Source organism: Trichoplusia ni, chromosome 7 (genome assembly GCF_003590095.1).
Source record: "Trichoplusia ni isolate ovarian cell line Hi5 chromosome 7, tn1, whole genome shotgun sequence".
Lineage (NCBI taxonomy): Eukaryota > Metazoa > Arthropoda > Insecta > Lepidoptera > Noctuidae > Trichoplusia > Trichoplusia ni.
In genome coordinates this window covers 9,159,812-9,182,421 of record NC_039484.1, presented here as the reverse complement: position 1 = coordinate 9,182,421, position 22,610 = coordinate 9,159,812, and the positions used below count along the sequence as shown (strand labels likewise).

General features: G+C 34.9%; 1 protein-coding gene across 1 annotated transcript in view; it reads right to left on the bottom strand.

The window, feature by feature from the left end:
* The window catches only part of LOC113495675 (fasciculation and elongation protein zeta-2), a 32,782-nt gene that overhangs the window by 2,587 nt on the left and 7,585 nt on the right, over positions 1–22,610 (bottom strand). Inside the window, exons 3-7 of the mRNA XM_026874540.1 lie at positions 5,959–6,067; positions 5,092–5,223; positions 4,699–4,819; positions 1,168–1,424; positions 447–522 (exon numbers count right to left, since the gene is read on the bottom strand). Coding sequence (XP_026730341.1) covers positions 447–522; positions 1,168–1,424; positions 4,699–4,819; positions 5,092–5,223; positions 5,959–6,067 — 695 coding nt within the window. The remainder of the gene's footprint in view (positions 1–446; positions 523–1,167; positions 1,425–4,698; positions 4,820–5,091; positions 5,224–5,958; positions 6,068–22,610) is intronic.

Here is a 22,610-nt window from a genome sequence, read left to right as displayed (position 1 = left end):
ATATTAGAAGGTAGTATATAAAAACTTAAGAAAAAAATTGAGGATCAGAATTCAAAGAGGTTGGTTAAGTAAATAGATGCGTTTGCGTGCTGTTTACATTAATATTAATGCATGTTAACGTTAAAAAGCCCTTAGCCTAAAACACCAACTTTTAAAGTTTTGGATACCGTGACCGTGAATATGTATACGATATTACGATAATGCCCTTTCAAGTGTTTGAAAACATACTATCCTATTCTGTCCGACCGAGCAACTTTTGGACGCTTAATTTAGGTCTATACGGCATTATTGTACATAATAAATGCTTGAAAAAAATATAGAAAAAGGGGTTCTATGCTCTACTTTCTTTGAGTTTCTTGATAATCCTTCGTAAGAATCACGAATACTTCAACTCAGTAGTAAGTATTTAAATAGCTATAACAATAATGAAATTAATTGATACTTACTCTTAATGAGCACTTGTAGAGATTGGTTATCTGGTGGGCCGTTGTCCAGGTGGAACGGTATCACTGTAGTCAGATACTGAAACAAAACATCATAAAAGGTAAAGTTTATTGTATTTGAGTGAGTAAGTACAGTGTGTCAATGTTGTTTGTGTGTGTTAATATTTTTATGGTTATGGCCCAATGGTAAGAACGGAACGTCCGTCCATACGTCACCAGGCTGCATCTCAAGAATCGTAAAATCTTGAGAGTTGAAATTATTATAGATCAATTTCTGTTGCGGCTATAAAGCAAATACATTATTGACACTATTTTCTCGTAATTTTATTATGTCATCAGTCTTTATTCCAACAATACACAAAACGTGTCAATTAAATAGAAAATTATTAAGAAAAAAACCTTTACAGATTCAATGATTGGGTATGATTCATAATTCGCGCTGAATTAATAAGAGTTTGTACACTGTCAAGTGTCTCAATCCAGTCGAAAAACTTTCACCGATCGCTTACGTATTGGTACGTTTTGAAAGCTTTTATTTTATTTAATTTATCAAATACTTAATTCACAGTAATTTTTAAATTCCACTTGCCTCAATCGAATATTAATATTTTTTTATTACAAATCTATACTCTATGCCAAGTTCGATATTAAACCCAGGTTTCGTTTTATTTAATATTCACACAAGAAAAAAATTACAGAAACAAAAATCATAAAAATCTCGTACCTTTGGCTCAGAATGCGAGCTATTCAAGTTAGGCGAACGCGGCGGTAGAGGCCTCTTCTTCTTCTCCAGGTGGTACTGGCGCCTCTTGTTCTGTACGGCGAGCAGGAGTGATATGAAGGTGTTCTTCAGCTCCTTCTCGTACTCCAACTCGTCACGCAGCGCCAGCTCCGCGATCAGGGTCTCCGAAAACTCGCGGATCAGAACCTCCAACTCCATGAAAATCTCGTTCAGTTGAGCTAGCGAGAATGTGCGCAGTTCTGGAATAGGAAATGTTGATGTTTAGGAATTATAGTAACAGCCTATATACGTCCCAATACTGGGCACATCCCATATGGAAAGGTTTAATGGTTTATTTTGTTACGGTGGGTTTTAGTCAGTCTGACACTACGAGTAGCTTTCGGTCAACTCAAAGCGGAAGGAGTCATTTGATGATTTCTCATTCAAAATTAAAGGTGAGACCTATGTGAAAGCTTTAATTGACTATGGCCTTTTTGAACCCAAATACGTCAATCGTGAAAACACACGCAATTCCTAAAACGTACATATAATATAAGGTAGTTAAGGTACCCATATCACGATCTAAATAATTTACGTATTGATTATATAATGCTTTAGTTACCGAGATCACTTAACATCATGATTTATTTAGTGTTATGCAAAACAGCTCTATTCCATTCAATAAAATATAAATCATATTTAATCTACAAGCGCGCTCTAATTTCATTTTATTTAATACTCAGTCATAAATCAAACTAATGTTTTCCGGAATAAAGTGAAATGTGGCAACTTGAGTATTTGATTTAGATTTTACGCAAAAACTGGTATTTACGTACGATACAAATTCCTTGCGTAGAAAATATTTACGGGATTGCGTAACTTCCGATATACATGGACTGGCGGCAATAAGTTAATAACGACATTGTAAGTAAAATTCGTAGAGAAATCTCAGATCGCATTTCAATTAGAATCCACAACAACAACAATTTTGGGTAATTTTTTGACCTGGGCCTAAATACTGCTATTTACAATTGCGGATGATTATACAAATTTTATTGAATTTGACATTAAATTCAGTACCTATACGGCGGAAAATTCACTGTCAAAACAACGATCTCCAACTATTGTTTGCAAAATGTTTAGGAGGATACGAAAAGCATTATTTTAATCCAATTTCCATTAATTCATAGGCAATTGTAAATAGCGGAATAGGGGTCCTGTTAACACGTTTATACTTAATACTAAACGTGTCAAAAATTACCTACTTCTTATAAAAAACAGAGTAGATTTGTATCATTTTTACTTTTAAACAAACAAAAAAATATGAAGAGAGAATTATCATTGGATTTCTTTAGAGAAACTTGTACCTACGTAACAAGACTTATGAATACGTCTGGTGCTCTGAACGAATTTGTATTAGTTCTTGTTTTGTAAGAAGCTCATTTCATTCAGGAGCACGTACGCATTTGAAAACACTAGTCGGAACTTTCAAACTAGGTTTAATACAACATCTGCTATTCTTCATAGAGATTTACTGGCCATCAGTTTACTACCGTACTCGTTTTAACACAAATAAATAATTCAGACTTAAAAACCTATTTAACGGTACATCATAAGTTATTTTATGGTTTAAAGTATTAATACTGATATTTACGAGTATATCCGATTCATCGATTATGTTTAGAAACTAGTATAGTATAAGATATAGTATTTGTTATTCTGTGGCCGGGAGTTATGAGCACGTGGTTTAGAAAACAAAGTGATGCGCCAAATTAATCGCAAGCGCAGGGGTGAACGCACTCCGGCGAAAGAATGGGCCATCGGCCGCGCACTACGTTAATATCGAGTAAGAACTCCGAGCTTTATTGATCAATTTATGATTTACTTTCACACCGAATTAAATCAATTGGATAAAGCGTTGTTGAACGATTAGTATTCACTTTGTAGTGTCATTCATCATTTAATTGACATACATAAAGTTCTTTTATGTGTCAGATTAGTCAGCTAGTGTTCGGATGGGTTGTCGTTTTGTCAGAGCATTTGGCTGTCACGTCTATAAAGCTAAGTATACACTGACGGCCAAATGTGGTGGAACATGTGTCGTTTCAACGTCGTGTGATGTGAGGACACCACGCGATCGCGACGTCCCCAGATATGTAACTTAAGCTTTTTACTGTCACGCGATGAGGGCGTTCTGTTGTTTCCGAAAATATTTTGCTCTTTTATGTCATTCAAAGTTTTAAGTGCCCACTTAAGTTTATTATAGGAAGTTTAAGTTGCAGGGCTTACTATGGTAGTAAAGATACCTGATACTTGTTATTTTGGGACATCTTCGTGTGTCGAAGGATAAAAACGTGATATTTTAAGATTCCATTTTATCTTGAGTGGCTGCCCGGCTAAGGCTAGTTTGTTGATCAGGAATACAAAACTTCCTTACCCTACAAGTTGTTTACAATATTATGTAAAACGAAAAACACAAATCGTCTACTGCATGAATGTTTTTGTCAACTCCGGCAAAGCAAATTTCGTCATCAAGTGATGTAACTGTTATTGTCTTCAATTTCTCACGCTTCAAACTTTAGCTCGACATATCCAGAGATATCCACCAACTATTATTATTACGGCAAAAAGTTTTGAATTGCTACGAAATCAATTATGTCATTAGGTACAGAAAATGCAGTGCAAGTCTCCATTATGGGTAATAGGAGGCAAACCGGACCGGTTCTCACAGTCTAGATACTTACCGAGAATAAGGTAAATTAATTCCAGAACTTTTAAAGAATAATAAAGCGATATTTTCTTTTCTTTTGCAGCTTTTAAACAATGTTGTGAACAGACGCGTATAATTCTTGAGTTATGATGATTTTATACACGGTTTTTTGTTTTTAGTTTTGTTGGACGTTAAGGCAATAACTTTTAGCTTTATCATTGTTAATTAGCTTCATTGTAAAGATAGCTTGTACAGACATTGGGTATTCAAGGCGTCTACTTTTAGTATTTTAATTAGCAATGTTTGTCCTATCTTTACGTTTTACTGGCTTCTGTCATCTTAATTAAATAATAACCGAATGAGTCAATGCCATGTTGCCTTCCATGAAAAAATGTATATTGAGGTGTTTTAAAACCTATGACCTATGTTTCACCTATATGCATAATCTTTGATTTTTTTACTAAAATATATTAAAAGACAGCCTGATAGAAACAATTCTGCCTGAAGCCTAATAATATTTTATTGTTTAAAAAGGACGTAATAATTTGACCTCATTGAGAAATTTGTCATTCTTTTATTCATCAATTAATCTTACTTTTGCTTAAAAAATATAGGAAAATCATCGAGATTATAATTAATGCACAAACAGCTAATATTATTTTTTCTTCAGTGTATTACCTCAAGTCACACCAGAGACCTACGGGCTTTTAAAGCTTAATGAACCATACAATAAGACAAAATATACATTACGAAACGACGGATTACGGTCTTACGGATAGGGCTGTTCTTTATAAGGCTATCTACAGTTTCCATCAGGTACTTACTATCTTCATAGAGCGGCGCGCTGAGCACCTCCTTCCCCTTCTCCAGAGCCTCGTTGTACTCTATGATGTCACCTTCCGAAGACGGGGTGTCCTGCATCATGTCGTCTATCTCTTGAATCACCTGTAAAAGGATGGAATTTTACAAAATGTGAAGATGAGACCCTGTTTAAGCTATCTAAGAATAACTTTTGCTAATGAAGGTCAAGTCCAAAGGTCTAAAAATCAAGGTGTATGGCGTTTCTTGGGATTCAAAATGTTATTGTCTTTTGTAAGGTTTGATGTTAATTTTAAAGCACCCTATTAGGCTGGATTCACCATCCCAAAAGGCTGAGAAGTTCAATTAGGCGTTTTCATGGCAAAAAAATGTTTGAATCTGATTTAAAAGGAACTGACCTCATCAGCAGTCTTGACGGGGCACTCGTGGTCCTGGTGCAGGCCTCCCAGGATGAGCGCGTGCATGTCTAAGTCTGAGGCCACTGCCTCGTCCTCCGAGCTGTGGATCTCGTCATCCGGCGTCATTGAACTCTACAAACATTTTGGGCAAATTAGATGTAGGGGAAAATAACTGTGAAGTAGAAATGAGGTGTTATTCAGAAGGTAGTTTTTGTTTCACCTTTTAGAGGTTAACCGGTTGACAATCTTTTATTGGAAAAAGTATTGGCCATAAAACAGATTTATTAACGAATAATTAATATTTAAGCAAGTAATTACTATGATCAATATTTTTTCAAAACATTAATGAAATGCAACAAAAACGTGGCATCGTTCCAGCGTAGCATTGCATGAACAGTTTCCAATTTCAAGATTCATCAAAAAGAAGTAGGTGCTTCATTTGCAGTTCTCTTGATAATGATTAAACAAATAATAATTCCCACGAAACAATAGGTACAGACTACTGTATACCTGCCAGTTTTTCAGAGTCGCGACGATGCGCGATGATATCTCATTACAAAAAATAAGAAAACAAGTGCATCATATTAGTATGTGGGAAATTTCTTCGGTTTTGCTAATTTATTATGCGGTTTGTGGGCTTAAAGACGTGGTCAAACTGTTTTGTTGCTAACTGACTTAGATCTTAAGCTATAATCACTGAAATTACATTAATTTTACTACTTACAGTAGCTGTACTTTTTGGTAAAATTATGGGTCATTAGATTTAATTGTGGGTTACGTTGCGAAGTATACAACCTACAATTTAATATAGATCGTAGAATGATGGGCAGATCTCGCAGTGTTCAAATTTTCTAAATTGAAACTTACCTTTTTCTCATTAAGGTTCAAGGTTGGGATATGCATCTTCCTGGAGAACGATTTTGTCCAGTCAATCGGAAGAATGTTTCCGAAGTTTCCTGTGATTGTCCACCACATTCTGGAAAGAAAGAAATTGAGTTTAATAATAAGATCCAAATACTTTTATAGTGTTCGCTTTCAAATACGATTCAATTTTTTGGTAATTGATTAGATACGTTTTTTCATAATAATTTATACCTACGTATCTGCATTTTACTACTGCATAGTATATATAGTATTCAACTAGCTTTTAATTTTTTCCCCCTTGCTGCAATAACAACTATAATCCCTGATCATATTTTGATATTGCACCAGAAATTAGTTATGCTTGTTAACTATTTAACGTTATAACAGTCATCTACAACAATTAAGCAATGAAGCATTTAAAGTTGTATCTTCATTAAACTAAAATGTTTAGTCACACTGACGAGTACCACTGTCTTTGTTCAGACGAGTTACACAAGAACTCAATTTGGTAAAGAATTTCGGAAGAAATGTTCAAGTGTATGTAATAACTGGCCATAAATTGTATTTATATAATAACTGGTTGTAAGAGCTAAAGGTTAAGAAAATAAACGAACGACCTTATCAAAATGTAGGCAGCCAACAAAGTAAGACATGTCATGTCGTGATGCATCTTAATGCACGTTGCTCTTTATACAGAGATAAGTAATGACGCTCGTCCTTGTCCAACTCGTCTAATGAAGGTCGAGATAACAGCAGTAAACTTGAATTCGTGAACCTGTGGTTAATTCCCAGACATCCCGAGTACTGCCGAGTTCCCGATGGCGACGCTGGGAAGTGCCCAATTGCGTCGGCTCTCAATGATTAGCGCAAACAAGGTCGATGTAACCACGCCGAACGAGGTTTTATCACTCGCTCTTTAACTCTGGTTTTATAGTTCAATTTCTTAAGATAGAACCCCATTTGTAGTCACGATTCTCTTTGATCGCTTTCACGGATCGTAGAAATTAAACGTTGATTGAACTGTTTTTGGGACTTGAAAGCTGCTTTGTAATTTGTATTTTCGAATGATTATGAAGATGTTAGTTTTCATTATCTTGGATATTTTTAGTTTCTTTCCGTTCCTTGTTTAAGCAAACACAATGATTGAAAGCAGTTCGTTCGTTCTAATCTTAGTATTTCTAATTGCTGAAGTTGCGTGTTATCGCCTATTTTTCACTCTTGATTTCGTTTGTTGTAGTGTTCGTGGATGAAATAAAACACCTAGCCGCGCCCGTGAGTCAGCCGGAGGCATAAATTGGCGCTAATTTGAGATCTCGCGGCACGCCACCGCTCAATTGAGGAATGTGTCACTTCATATTACGTATAAGTACTGCATCTGATCAGAACTCAGTAGGTGACGTCCTAGTGAATTATAACGTATTCCGGAAACCCTCCTTAGGGTATTCTTTACTTATTTATGATTTTTTAGAATTTATATACTATACATTCTTTTTTAAATCTGACACATTATTTTCCATCAAACCAAAAACATATCTGTATGTGGAACCAAAACATTGAAGTTGATTCTATATACAACACCTTTTTGAGGATGCTGAACTCCACTAATGAAAGAAAAATACAAAAAAAAACAAGGCTACCTAGATGTTATTCTTGGCTCTACACCAGATGGTCTTAGTTACGACTACAACGCCTAAATGTGACCTAGAAAGTAGAGGAGGTCTTGAAAGCTATTTCTGATCTGAAAGCATCTGAACTCTAGTGCTATGTGGATGTTGTTCTGACATGTAACTGCAAAGTAAAGGAAAAAAGAAAAATCTTGTATTAATGTTCATTTTCTTCTGCAAAATCAATCATTGTGAATTTAATACTTTAATAGGTTTATAGATACAAACACTAAAGCTTCTTAAGCGACCACACCAAGGCAACTTTTTGAGGTGATAAGATTTTAACGCCATTCTATAATTTTTTGGACGTTGTGCCATGAGTTCGGTTTAACTTTATGACCTTGTTTATTTTCACAGTGGGTTTCTATTGTTTCTCTAGCGGTTATCTCAGGGTTCATACATATTTGGTCGTCCTACGCACATCGACATCTGTCCCGCAACATGCTATAACAAATGTTCATACATGTGCTCCATATGTTGTGAGTTATCTTATGTGCTCTGTTTTCACGAATATTCGAAATTGCATCTAATACTTAATAATTCAAAACTTTGAATTTGAAAATAAGAGGAGGGAGAAAAGGAGAAATAGAACAGATTCAATTCTATCTGATCTCATCGGTCTCAAAATATATTCCGATGTTTATCAAACAAAAATATTCGTTTCAGCGCTTTACAAATCTAAAAAGTAAATGTGTTGAATAAGCATGCATCTCGGTCCAGACTAACGGGGTTTTTGTTTTGAATCTCGCTATTCATTTCTATTACGTCAGCTGCTATAACATTTTTTTGTTTTGCTTGACTAATGTGCGGAGGCGTTAGTTAAAACGACACCGAATAATGTCAATAGCATAAGCTCTGGCACGATCATTAGCATTGCGTCAGATCAGCAGAACATATGGCCGTATCATTCTGATTAAAATGACATACAACATGAATAATTACAATTTTTGCACATCGAAACATAAAGTATTGTACTGTTTCATATTCATTATCTTCACGACTTTTTGCACGGCTGCAATTCGATTCGTAATTGAATGTAAACATTTTTATCACTTTCAAATTTTTCTTAATCGCTGTTGCTATAATCATGTTCGCTTCGGCGTCAATCTTTTAAAGACATTTCCAGTTATACAAACAGATTGGCAATGGTAAGCGTAGGTTAAATAGACAAATGTTAACATTTTCTTTGTTAGTGCAATCGTTACGAAGAACGTTCTTAAATACTTATGAGAAATTATTGAGAAGATTACTTGAAGCTTTTAGCTTATTAAAGTTACATAAGAAAAGCAAGCGTATGTATAATTTTATGAGGGGCAGTGTTATACGGAATAACAGTAAAGAGCATAATAATATTTAAGATTAATTTAATAGTTTGAGTACTTATGCGTTTCTCTTGATGTTATTTGACATGTTGCAATTATATTCAATGGTTGAAACGGTAAATGGTTAACTTCTCTTTACACAGTGCAGACTGTCTTATTACTGTATTTAAATTTGATGGCTAGGTAAAAACTTTGCTTGTTTAGGATAGATATCTCTTTTTTCGTAAGGTGGGATAATCCAACACAACGTCCGCCGTCACCGAGGGAGGGAGAGGTAAGTGCCAGACTCATACTGACTAATCCTAATACTGAAAAATCCAAGTGTAAGCTACGTGAGCTACCTACAGGGCATTTAGCAAACATAAATAATATGGTAGTAGATGCGGTAATTTAAGGAAGTACTAGTAAGAACCAGTGGAAAGATCACCGAACCCATTACTTAAACAGCTTAGCAAAAGTATAAATAGTATCTTCCACTATTGTAGTGGACATTGGCATATTTACGCCGGTTTTGTTCGCCCAATCCGCCATAACCGTCTAGAATGCGTATGGGGTCAGTATACGCAGGTAACGTCGGCCAAAATAATCGGGCACTGGCACAAACGGTTTCACCGGCTACTTAATATGGTGGTACCGTTAAGCTGTGTTAACTTTTTATGTTATCAAATGTGATTTCAATATGACTCCACTATTGACTAGAGTTACATACATTCCGTTAAGATTTTACTTTATTCAAGATTTTAATTGTAAGAAATGCGAGTGTAATTTGAGGTCAGCTATTCAAATGTGTATATTGATAAGATTGGTGTTTTAATTTGATCTAAATAGCTTTTGTGTTCTTAATTATTTTCAGAAAATCCAGTTTTGGTATATTGTGCCTACGTAGGAACTTAAGGTTGAAACGAATGTGTCTTAAATATCTTATGGAAGATTACCAGGCATTTACGGTCCAAGAAATCATAAACGGTTCATAACGCTTGCTATATCAAGCGAGTTATATCCATTAAATACTTCATAGCCATTATTCACACGTCACTCCCGCAAGGACGATCCAATTAAATGGAATTGGTTACATAATAAACAAAATATGTACCAAAATTCGTTCATTATTTTGCATTAGCGTTAATGAAACAGACAATCATAAAGGAATGTGTTTATTGTTTTATCATTTGGTTCTAGATATACGCGAAACATTTATTTTCATTAGTCCTAAAATGGACTCACACTAATTGAATGACGTTGATGACGTTGTGGTTTTTGTGTTATAATTGCTCATCACTCATAATAATAATGGACTATTCCAACATGACAAACACATACGTCATTACTTAGGCTAATCAAGGAATTGTGGTCGGGACGAGGACAAAATGTATGAACGTGCAACACTGAAAAAGTTGGCCTTTCATATGTTTGGCCTTATAATAAATGTTATTAAAAAGCTTATCTACTTAGAAATCATGGCGTGGGCTGAATCAAACGGCCTCATGTCCTTAAAAGGTTAGTCTAGGCTAAAGTAAAAAAAGTAGCTGTCTTGCCTGGTTACGATGAGAAAATCTCAACAATGGACGAATTTAAAACCAAGTAAGTGGGTATATTACGCTTTAAAATTCAAGTTAAATGAAGCTAATGTGTAAGTTAACTGTGGTGTATACAACTCTATGGTTGTTAGCAAGTAATAGAAATGCCATTTATCCACATGATTGTGTGAAGAGTTTTACTGTTTCGGATGGGTTTCTAACGGCTTACAATGAGACTGGTTGTAGCAGATGAAAGAATTCCATTATTGTTTTATTACTTATTTTTAAATACTTTAAATTAATTGGAAAAGTGGTCTGCTAATGTATGATATTGCTTTTGTGGAACAGCGATTTATTTTTTCGTTTTTATGTATGTACGTACCGTATTCGTAACTTATGGGACATTACGCTGTTCTATTAATTTTGCCTTCCGTTTTTATATTACGATAACATACATTAAAACAAAAACTGTTGCTATATAAACTGTTATATAACTGTTGTATAAGAAAAATACTTTCTATTTCACCGGGCTATATTAATTTTGATGCCGTCAGCCCTTAAAACTGAATACCGATTAATCATTGATATCGATTTCTCTGAATCGGCTTTCTTTACAAACCAATCGAGCGTGAGACGTTGGCCACGCGTGAACTAAAGGCAGTTTTATCATATATTATTTAAGTATTTTACAATCGGAGAAGAGCTAAATCTCATACTGGATGCATCAAAACGTGAGCAAAACAGAAAAGTACGGAATAGAACTAACAAAATAATGCTATGACTGATTTCATGAACAATTAAAAATTATTCATCCTTAATTTTGACGTAGACATTAATTAAAGATAAGAACGTCTATTTTAGTCACTTGATGTATTATTTTTAGTCATGCAAACAGTTCTTGGTATTAAGTATGTAACATAACAAATATTTAGAAATTACTAACATTTCCTTACACATGTGGAAGTCGAATACATTTAGTCAAGCGAAGCAGCGATATGAACAATAACTCAAGGTGTAGAAGATGGGAAATTGTAGGGAAACCTATACATATTTGTATAGGTTTATTATTATTGGTATAATATGTTTGTACCTACACTAGGTACCTACCTACTTTCCAGCTCCATCCATATTGTATAATCATACGTATGTATAATTTGCATGTGTAAACGAAGCAGTGAAGGTGATTATATCTGTCGAATCAATAATAACTAGCTTGAGTTGTGGGCTACTTGTACATCTCTGATGTCATAATTTTAGGAGCCTCATTGTTTTGCATTAATTATGGCATATTGATAGCTATAACAATGTTATTGTTTTATCAATTATGATGAAGGTTATCTATTTCTACACATTCCATACAACACTGTACCTATAAAATGAATCGATGAACTTTAGTTTCTGAACCTATTAGATAAGTGTAATACAGAAAATGAATATAAGAAACATGGATAGTTGTAATAACTCCAAAAAATAGAAAACGCTAATCGAAAGAGATGAATATTCTGTATCATAAAAACAAGTATAAGTTATCCAGTGTTCATCCAGCTTCAATTTTGAACTCAGACCACACGAGAACCAGACAAGAAATAAAAAATAACACGCAGGCAGTGTTTGATCGCTCAGAGCTAAGGGTCCATTGGTTCCAAGAAATCTTGCGCGACTGGATTTCGGTCCACAGATTCCTTTCTGGCCGTGTAAGGGCCAGCGGCTAACACAAAGTGTTTACACGTCCAATGTTACTTTCATTAGCTTTGAGAATGTGGTTTTTGAGTGTTGGTACTCGTATATAGAAAATAAAAGGATGGGAGAAATGAGGTTGAGGATATTCAAGCGACTTTATGTTAGTTTTATGGTTTACGTGATAAACTGGCTATTGGGTCATCTGATAGCTAGTTTCACCTTAAGAATTTACTCCACCTAACTAAAAAACATGATCCATGTTAAAGTTTATGCATCGAACCTCGTGTACTTTGGAGCCTCCGGTAGGTTTTATTTCGTCTCAAAGGCGCAAAGCATATTCATCATTCTACATAAATAACGTAGTGGATGTGTCAAGCCGTCGGCATTAGTAGAGATAAGGGAAATCGAGGTTAAGTTCACATCTTCATACCACATACCGTGTGTTATCTAGAGCAGTCATAGGTCACACATATTACAGGTCACATCTATCTTAAAACTTAGATTTTGGGTAACAGCAATACGGTAGATGTCCTCAATTAATAGTGACTTGTGGAAACTGACTGGTTATAATTAGCAGTGATTTTTATAACTGAAGTGTCGTAATACAAGAGAAATCATAACATTCCTAATTATAAAACAGTTTCTCAATGCTGAAGACAATATTACGCATCTAAATTACTTCAGTTTGCTATATCAATGCATACGTTTATAAATGCTCAACTTCCATCAATCTTATTGGCTACGAATTATTAAAGTAGGCAAACAAGAAGTCCAAGTCCATCATTTGATCTCATCTAAACGTTAGAAATGTTTGTATAATAGCTTCGAAGCGGAGACTCATTTTAAAAACTTTCTTCAATCTTCAATAGTCATTAGACAAATGTTGGTAAACATACTTATCATTTACAGATAAACAATCGATAATAAACATCTAAGAATTGTATAGCTTAGTTGACATTTTTATACACCCACGTTATACATAATAATTAAAAGAATTTGTGTCGTAAGGAGATAGTATTAGAGTGTAGAATACAGTGGCAATGTGGCTACTGTTGACATTATAGAACAATAAATAACCTATTGTCAACAGTCTTCTCCCTAGAGGTAGGTAATATTTCATTGTTAAATACCTAACGGCCTTTAGTAATGCCGTAACCTTTAGCTTTTCCGATATTATTTCGTGAAATGAATAGTGGAACAGAAATATGGGGTAGACATACTTTGACTATCCATTGTTAGAATAGAATAATGAGGTTACTTCCTGTGTTAAGCCTGAATAGGTAAATACATTTGGAAAGTATTTTGCTCAAGTGAATCAAAATTAAATCGGTAGATATTGAGCGAATCGTATTTAATTGGATTTCAAGAGAGCTCTTTCAGTACTCGATAAAAGGATACACGTAGTTCTCTATTTATCTGGAAAAATGTACTTAATGCTCCAGCTTAATTAAAAGTTTAGCTTTTCCAAGAGCGTATGCATGTATCATGCACTGATCATAAAACATATTATTATTGAGAAAGGTTTAAAAATCATAACAGCCATTGCTAAGAGTTCTCTTACAAATTGCTATGATTATGTTGTCAGATAGAGCCGTCGGCGTCGGCGCGGACGGCCCAACTCCTCAATTATACAATTAGGTGTCAATAGAAGAGCGTTGATCTTATTTCTAAGAAAGCTAGAACTAACTCTGTTATTTCCTATAATCAATCCAATGAGGCCGGTTTACTTTTTTAAAAAAACCTATAAAATATGAAGTTAGCCTTTGACCCCACTGATGGAGCTTAAAAATAGAACACTTGAACTCTCCGCATATAGACATGTACAAGAAGGAGAAGAGAGGCAAATACATAATATTGTAGTTTATAAAATATATATTACAAAAAACCAGCCGAAAAACGTTCGTTCGCACGTTCACAAGTTTTAGTGCTAATAAACCTTCGGTTCAGTCTGGGTTACAAAGACCACCCCATAACTGACCGTGAGTGTCGTAAAGCGTAAAAATATACGATGGATATTTTCCCTTCATGTCTTTATGAAGCACACAACGCAGTTTACTTGTGAAAGACTTTTTTTCAATATTTCATTATTCGTGAATTCTTTATATAATTGGACTGTCTAGCCGTAACGTAGTTATAAACAAAAGCAAAAACCGCAACAGTGTATTGTAGAGTTGCACGGCGAAGGCTACACACCGAATATGGAGTACGATGCGTTATTGATCCGTGGCCCGGCGACCGCAACTCGTTCACCCCACTAACCCCGACGAATGGGCGCCGAACAGGGTTATAGTAATAAATCGTTGCTGCAGTTTAGTTAGGTCACTAGTTTCAATGTATCAGTATTGCTATTTCGTATATTTCCTGTTATATATTTTGTCTGCATTATTTCACTTCTTTTAGTTTATGGAGAGGACATAATGGCGAATATTTTAACGTAAAAGCAAGTAACTTGCTGTCCAATAAAGTCGTCAAAATACATTTCATGGCTACTTGAGAGAAGAAGTTTCATCTGATAGAAAGAGATAATATGCGACTTAAAGTCTTTGCAAAGTTAATACATGAGCAGGAGTAAACTCAATACGAAAAAAATACAAAGCCGGAATGGCTAATTAGGCCAACATGGCGTTTCCAAGCATGAACCCGTGAACAAAAAACGAAACAAAAGATAATCACAACAGAACAAATTATATAGGTACGAAAAGAGAACAGTGAATATAGGTGAAGACCCGGCTTATTTTACGACAACACTCACATATTATGGGATTTATTTCGTTGACATTTTGGTCCAGTGTATCCCCGTAACGGTATTCTTTCCTCGCCTTATATCTTGTAATCAAATAATTAAATTACTGCTTCAGATAGTTATGTAATTATTACACCGAAGATTTAGAACAAATCCAATCTAAAACGTTATTCGGTCAACGATGAACGAAGATAATCTTAATTACACACCATTGATAATATAATCAACATAAAGTGATGACTCTGTATTACGATCTAATCTCGACTCGGTTATCGTGAGTCATAAAAATAGTTTAGGAGTAACAGTACTTCATTATACAAATTTGGCAGATATGCACTTTGTAACAAAAGATGTCGTAAAAATGGTGTCAACGTAATAAAATGTCGAGTGGCATAATGGCGTCTTGGGACGTCGGGATTTAAATATAGAACTTTTTAACAGTACGGCCACGCGTCCACTCCTCTTTTTATTTAATTTTGCTCGACGATGTCACTAACCGAGAAGTGTGAATGGGGCCGACGCGAATAGAAACTCCCCGTAGGTATGTAATCTTTGTATCCGCAGATAATATTAAATTCCAGAATTTCATTTCTCTTACTACGTTATGAAGACGCGACGAATGTAATACTGGGAACTGAGTTTGTTTAGTCGCTTTAGAGGACGTGAGCCTCTATAAACGTCATTTTGAATGCCACATAAGCGTACCTTGTGCTAGAAAGCAAAACGTCGAAGTAATAATTTACGGTTCACTAGCTAGTAAAACAGTGTATTGGTTCCCAAAATAGAGGGCAATGTTTATATTTTTTGTGTTAAGCAGGTGCGAGGTACCATAGATCCAGGGAGCAGGTAGTGGCCGGACTAACCTTATTGCCCACTTCCTTCATAAAAAAAAACGTTTAAAAATAAAACGGAGGCGTAACCCTAATGGCTAGGTGTTAAAGTCATGGACGAAAAATATTGTTTGGATTTTTATTTTAGGAGAGTATTTATCGGATTAGAAACTAAAATATTTCATTAAATGTATAGTGAGAAGCATCAAGTCCCTACATTCTCTTGTTTGTGTTGGATTAATTTATAAGGAAGCGTTCAGTTGGGCAGTTGAATAGACGCCTTAGTCTTATTAATGATTCTTTGGATTTCTTTTTAAGATGTCGAGATGTAAAAAAGCTCATTTAATTAGATGATACGGTGAAAATAACTACTTAACGAACACTTGAGATTTATTGATATGGGTTATTTTTTCATTCTGGAAGACACAACAGTCCCTTTCTGTCCTTAAATTAATGACAGTGAAGGAAGATTGTAGCTATTATTTCCTAATTAGGATGTATAATAGAGTCGCGTGATGTTTATAGAGTTCCAATGTTAAGACACTTTTTAACGTAATTAAAGATCCTTTAAATCCTTAGATCAATGAACTAGGGAGTTGATTCTATAGACTATTTAATGATCAATTAGTATTTATGTATGCAATCGAAAGTGAAAGTATCAGTAAGTTGGGAGCATTTAGCGTAGGCTCAACAACTTGTCCACTTAAATAGACAAGAGTGACGCATTAGCATATGGCCTTTGGTGGCTTACAAATCAAACGTTTGTACCGCTATCAAGTTTACTTAGGCAGTGTTGTGTAATATACATGTTTCATTAAATAGCGGCTCCCTTCGTGTCAGATGAAGAAACTCAGAACAAAATCCCGATAGAAACTTTGAATACCTCTCCATATTGAATAAGAGTTTATAATCTGTATAGCTCAGCAAAAACGAATGTGCGACTTGATAAATGAATATGCAAGCATGGTAGTATTGCATCTATGCCTTGGCCCAAAACCGCTTCAAGTCGGAACAATTTTGATGCAAATTGAAGAGTACACTTGTTTGGTAAGCCATTGAATATGCATGAAGTAATATGTACCTACCTAGGTATACATGGAAACTCAAATATCACACTTTGATTCCTACGCAAGGTCGAAGATTTGTACACAAGTCTGTGTAAGATTAATATTTATTGACTTAACTGTAGGTCAAGCGGCCATTAAATATTTGGAATACATGTTCAACAAATACTTTAAGGTATTTTATTACGTAATAATTTGATTGAAGGTTTTGTAGGACGAGAAGTTATAAAATACACCGCTCGTAAAATGTGGAAAGTACACGCTATAGTTAAGTACCAGTGGAAGCAGAATAAACGAGCATCAGTCATCCATAAGTATTTTAATGGTCATCCACCCCCGAAATGTCGATATCAGTTGCCCTACCTACTGAGTACACACGCAAATTTGCTCTACTCAGTATAATTAACCCCCTTTTCCGCCCTCGACCTAGACGCTCCCAATTTAGTAATTTTAGGTAAACCTCATCAATATTTCCTCTTCATGTTTAAACACAGTTATTGTTTTTATTATCTGCATCGAAGGACAAACCCTAGTTACGTAATTGGCCTGATTTGTGTAATAATGTAGGTCGCCGACAAGACGCCCGCTCAATACATGGTAAATATGTCATGAATGTACAAGAGTACCATTAAATGCAATATGTGGATGCATTGTCATTTTATTGGACCTTAATAAGACAGAAGCGTATCGAATAATTGTACCAAATAACATGCTTAAGCATCTGAATTTTAACGAGTTCTGAGGCATAAAACGAAAATTAAAGATAAATTATATATCTTGCACTGGAAGGCGCAAATGTAACTAAAGGAAATAACTAACTTGTATGGAAATTGTATGCAGTCCATTTGCCAAGTATTACAAAGTTGAGACGTTCGCCTCTTATTCAAAACTCTACCTTCGACCCCTTGATACAAAATTGGTATTGATTCCTTTGAAATGCTTTTGATTACGCAATGCTTAGGTACTAAACGTGAACGATTCTCAGCATTTCAATATGTTACAAAATTAGATTTTCAACTTTAGAACATGCTTACTTGTTTTTTATTTACTTAACATATAGTGAAGTGAACATATAAAATGTTGATCATTTTCAAACGTAGGATAAAAATGTCAAGTAATTGTCGAAGTCTAAAGAAGAGAATACAAAAACAGCGCACCCAAGTAATGGCTATCGCTACAACATCGATACTGTTCCACCTGATAGTAAAACTGGAAATGTCTAGCATAAATTACCTTGATTAGAACTATTAAAAGCAACATAAATAAAATAGGGTCGATGCGTCTGAAGGACAAGTCTGTAGCTGAAATAGCGCTCGTAAATGTGGCACTAAAACATTATTGACAATATCTCTGCCCAGTAACGACCACGCGTTTTAACGACCATAAAGTTTTTAATAACTTCAAAAAAGTTTGTGAATCACAATTTGTTTGAATCAATGAACTGTTTTGTGAAGTTTAACATATCTTTTTATTCTTTTAACTTTCATATAGTCTACCTGATTTATGCCGCGATTCGATTTGGTTTTAACGATTGGGACGGTAAATGAGTGCATGCATAATTGCATGGTTCGCCTTTCGAAATAGAAATTATTATCAACGCAATACCTATTATAACAATGGGATTGGTCGTCTCTTTGTTTATATGAATGCATTTATAAACCGATTGGATTTAATCTCCATCGAAACTCCTATAGTAATTCAGTCATTCAGAGATCGTATGAGGAAATATTCTTTTGTGGCTTTGTCTTGTACCATGATGGAGCATAATCATAAAGATTCAATAGCATCGAAGAGTACCGTATAAACAAAATCACTTGTTCCTTTGTTTATAATGAGGTTGCAATGTATCGGATATTGATTGACATTCGTAGTCGCGTCAAGTTGATGGAACATTGACGGTGCATTTAAATATTCGTGCGTACGCGCCTTTCTTTTATCTATAGTGAGTAGACGACGAACGTGTAGGAGTACCGCCCTTGGAGTACCTCGTATTTGTTATTCATTAGAATGTTTTGTAATCTTTTCTATAAACATTTACCTACTAACTGCTAAAAAAATATTTTTAGATAAGTATCTACATTTTTCGGAACCGAAAAGTTAACCAATAACCTATTTCAAATATTTCTTGCGTATTTTGGTTAGAAGTTGTGCTTTAATATATATTTTAAACCCTTTTCTTAATAGTTCTAATAATCTTATTTAATATTTCATTACGCCATTTAAGAATAAATATTTACTAACTCTAAGATAGTTAGGTTAATTAATTAAACTACTTTTGGTGTTTACTGAAAAGATAAATCCAGTATTTACTTTAAAACTGCAGCATTCATTAGCATTTTGTCGCTTTAGTGAAAGATATTATCGTTATCGTGTTGCGAACAAAGGAAATGAACTAGAAATACGACTTTTATCGCTAAGGTGATGGGAGCAATGGCCTCGTTATGTTTATTTATCTAATTGTTCTACATAATTGCAATAGATTATGCTGAAATATGTAAAGTGATGTGCGTGAGAACGGTTTCAGTGATTACCTTCAAACTGTCTAAGTTTATACTAAATGGTACATTTATAAAATAATGTTCTTTTGTTTTGAGAATTGAGATGAGATTTCATGAAATTATTATGCTTTTCGATGTGTAAGTGAATTTTTGAAGTGAAGATATACCTAAGAAATTACAAATTTAAAAACAAACTGCATTTGTTAAGACATAAGTCGAATGTGTTGATACGCTAGAATTGATATGTACAGATATAGTATAAACAGCAATAGTTTATTGCAGTAATTACACAATTAACAATTTATCAATCCGTTTAGCTTTCTCCTTCTGACCAAATATTTCTTTTAATTCGTGTTGACACATATCAAGTAGTTTAATGTCGTGTTCACGTAGATTTATAGACTTCAAGAAAGTCGTTACAAGCAATTTTATACGCTAGACGGCGCGAGACGTGTTAAGAATAATTTATTTAATTTTGTTCAATGAGCAATAACACTTGAAAACAAACTGCGTCTCGTTAGATAAGATTAATTAAAATAATTACTTTAAACATCTGAATTTAAATCAGCTAATTGCTTAAATTACGTTTTGAATCGGATCTCTCTTAAAACTGTAAAATAACTGCCAAAGATATCAACGTGAATAAAATAAAACGTGTTTTAGTGATTACACAATGTTTCTTTACTATTTACAAGTCATTCTCAGTGGAGGCATCCGTATAAAAACTGTAAACATCATCTTGAGTACCGATATGTTAACTACTTCATTGGAAACAAACTGGAGTGAAGCGTGAAGGCTAATGTTAATACGAATTAGTTTCTATGCTAAAGCAGGTACGCGATATAATTAGCAGTAATTGACTTACATAATTAATTATTGTTCATGAACAAATTACTATGTTTGAACTGACGTAATTACATTATCAAATTACAATATCATCATTTAATAATAGTGTTTTTGAACGACTATGAAATGAAACTAGTGACTGGTTTAGATGTGTTACGAAATTTTTAAGCGGCCTGCATTTGTGACCTACAATCTAAGTGGACATTTATTTCGTCATATTCACGAACATATATCAATATGAATCCTATAGTATTGGTACTAGTAAATATAGCAACAAAGTCGTGTGAGTTCCAATCAGTGCGTGTGACGGCGGACTAGCACTTTAGTGGCTTCGCTAACGAACATGATTACTAGCTTCGCTGCAGTGTTTCATTGGACTACGTGCAACTACTCAATGGTATTTATTATGCATTACGTCAGCGTACACACAATGCTGTGCTAGATTTTTAATCCCTAAAGATTTACAAAGTAACCAAATACAACAGCGTTTAGAGATGCGGTTGGTTCCAAACTATTATGAAAGAATACCATCAATCAAACAGCTATTACCATTATAAAATGGTCATTAGTTAAGATGTACGATGAGTTGCTTTACCGCTCCACAGCATTAGACGCCCATTATAATCCAGAAATCACCGCTTACGTAACAAATTATTGTTTTTGTTCATAAATCGTAGAACAAAATCCCTGGCATGACGACGGGATGCAATCACAAAACTTGCTTTACAGTTTTCTTTCAGGAGATTACGCCACTGGCTACTTTAAAAAGTTGCGTTATACATCCACGTGTATTAAATGTATAAATAAACTGTTCCTGACCTTATCGACATCTTACGTAAATATTGTGTTTAGTTTGCAATGCAATAAAAGAAAAATATAGTTGAACTGCAATCATGGCTGGGTAACAGGTAACACCCAGTTGCAGCTAACTGTTTTATCTTGATTTCTTGTGTGTAGCGTAATGGGCGGTATATGGTTAGTGTTAGCGCCAGGATTCGCGCCGGTCAAACCGGTCGTCGTCCGCCGTCGGAGAATGTACAATCCAGTTCGGCCGACTCGACTTGACTTTCTTTAGCTCCTAATACAGCTAACTTTATATCACAACCTTATTCAACACCATAAATGTTCAATTTGTCGGGAACGTCAACCGCTGACATATTGCTAGCACGAAAATATCCTAGTCGCGGTAAGGTATTCAAATTATGTAAGGAACTTTAGTGGATATAGTCGCTAAATTTGTCGACGTTGGAAACTTCGTTACTATCGATTTAAATTTAAAAGTTGTTCTTCGTGTTCAGGAACATTTTAGAATTTAGGGCAGTTGCCATTTAAGTGAAGCCACGTGTTTTTCTATATAATCGCATCAGCTCCTTTGAGTTTATCTCAAAAATGTTACGTTAATGTTACGTCTATAAAATATCAAAACATTTCTTTTATCTATAGATTAAAAACAGTAAAACATTCCAGTAACTATCATAATTTCCATTGTTATGAAATTCAATGTGCATGTCAATTAAAAATAGCGTGTACTGACATTGGTATTGATCGCACCGCAAGGAAATTCCAGACTATTTCAGGGAAGACGCGATTAGCATGGCCAGTTTTAGTGCGGCAAGCTTGGGGCTACGTTGCTTATTTTTCACATTAAAGCATATTTACGCGTATACTCATAGTATGATACAAGTTGGTACAAGGTACGCCGCATGACACTGATTTATCATTAACTACCTCAGAGTAGCGTGCGACAGAAATGGATGACATTACCCTGCTGTCTCAAAAAACACCTATATCTTTACACGACACGACAAGATGAACTCTTAAGTAGTCTGGGTTATAGGAGGGAAAAGGATGACACGTGTGCCTGACTGTTCTTACGTGTTGTGGACGAAGTAGTGCCGCGATACATAAATCGATATGCGTCTCGAATATAGCTTAAGTCATGTATGGGGCCATGGTTCACTTTGAATATATGTCATAGCTATAAATCATATGTATTTATATATTGTATTGCATTCTTTGACAACTCATAGCTTATTCTTTAGTTTAGAGGTGAGCAGCGTATTGTATTCATGCAGTTCTCAAGGAGGAGGATTCGCGGGGGAGTCTCAAGAGGTCCGGATAGACGACGGAGCCCGTCCTTGAAAGAGTTTGTTTTGGCAAGGTTACGTGTGTAAAGATCGCTGTATAAACATGTGTATTCGGTCTACCGTGCCTTGTGTACATCTGCTTTATATCATTTTAAAGTAAACACAGTAGGGTAAGATCAGTAGTATTCAAAAAACTTAGGCTTCCATTTTGTCCAAGAAAATATACTGCAGATGGGTGTACACAACAGCTACAGGTTTAATTAACGGAGCCTGAAAATATTCCCCAAACTGATTACTCACAATTAGAACCTGTAATGTGTTACAGTTTTAGTCATACACAGAGTCATACAAACAATCCCAGACCGGATGACGTGAATCTCGCGAAAATAATCTTAAGGCGAGGG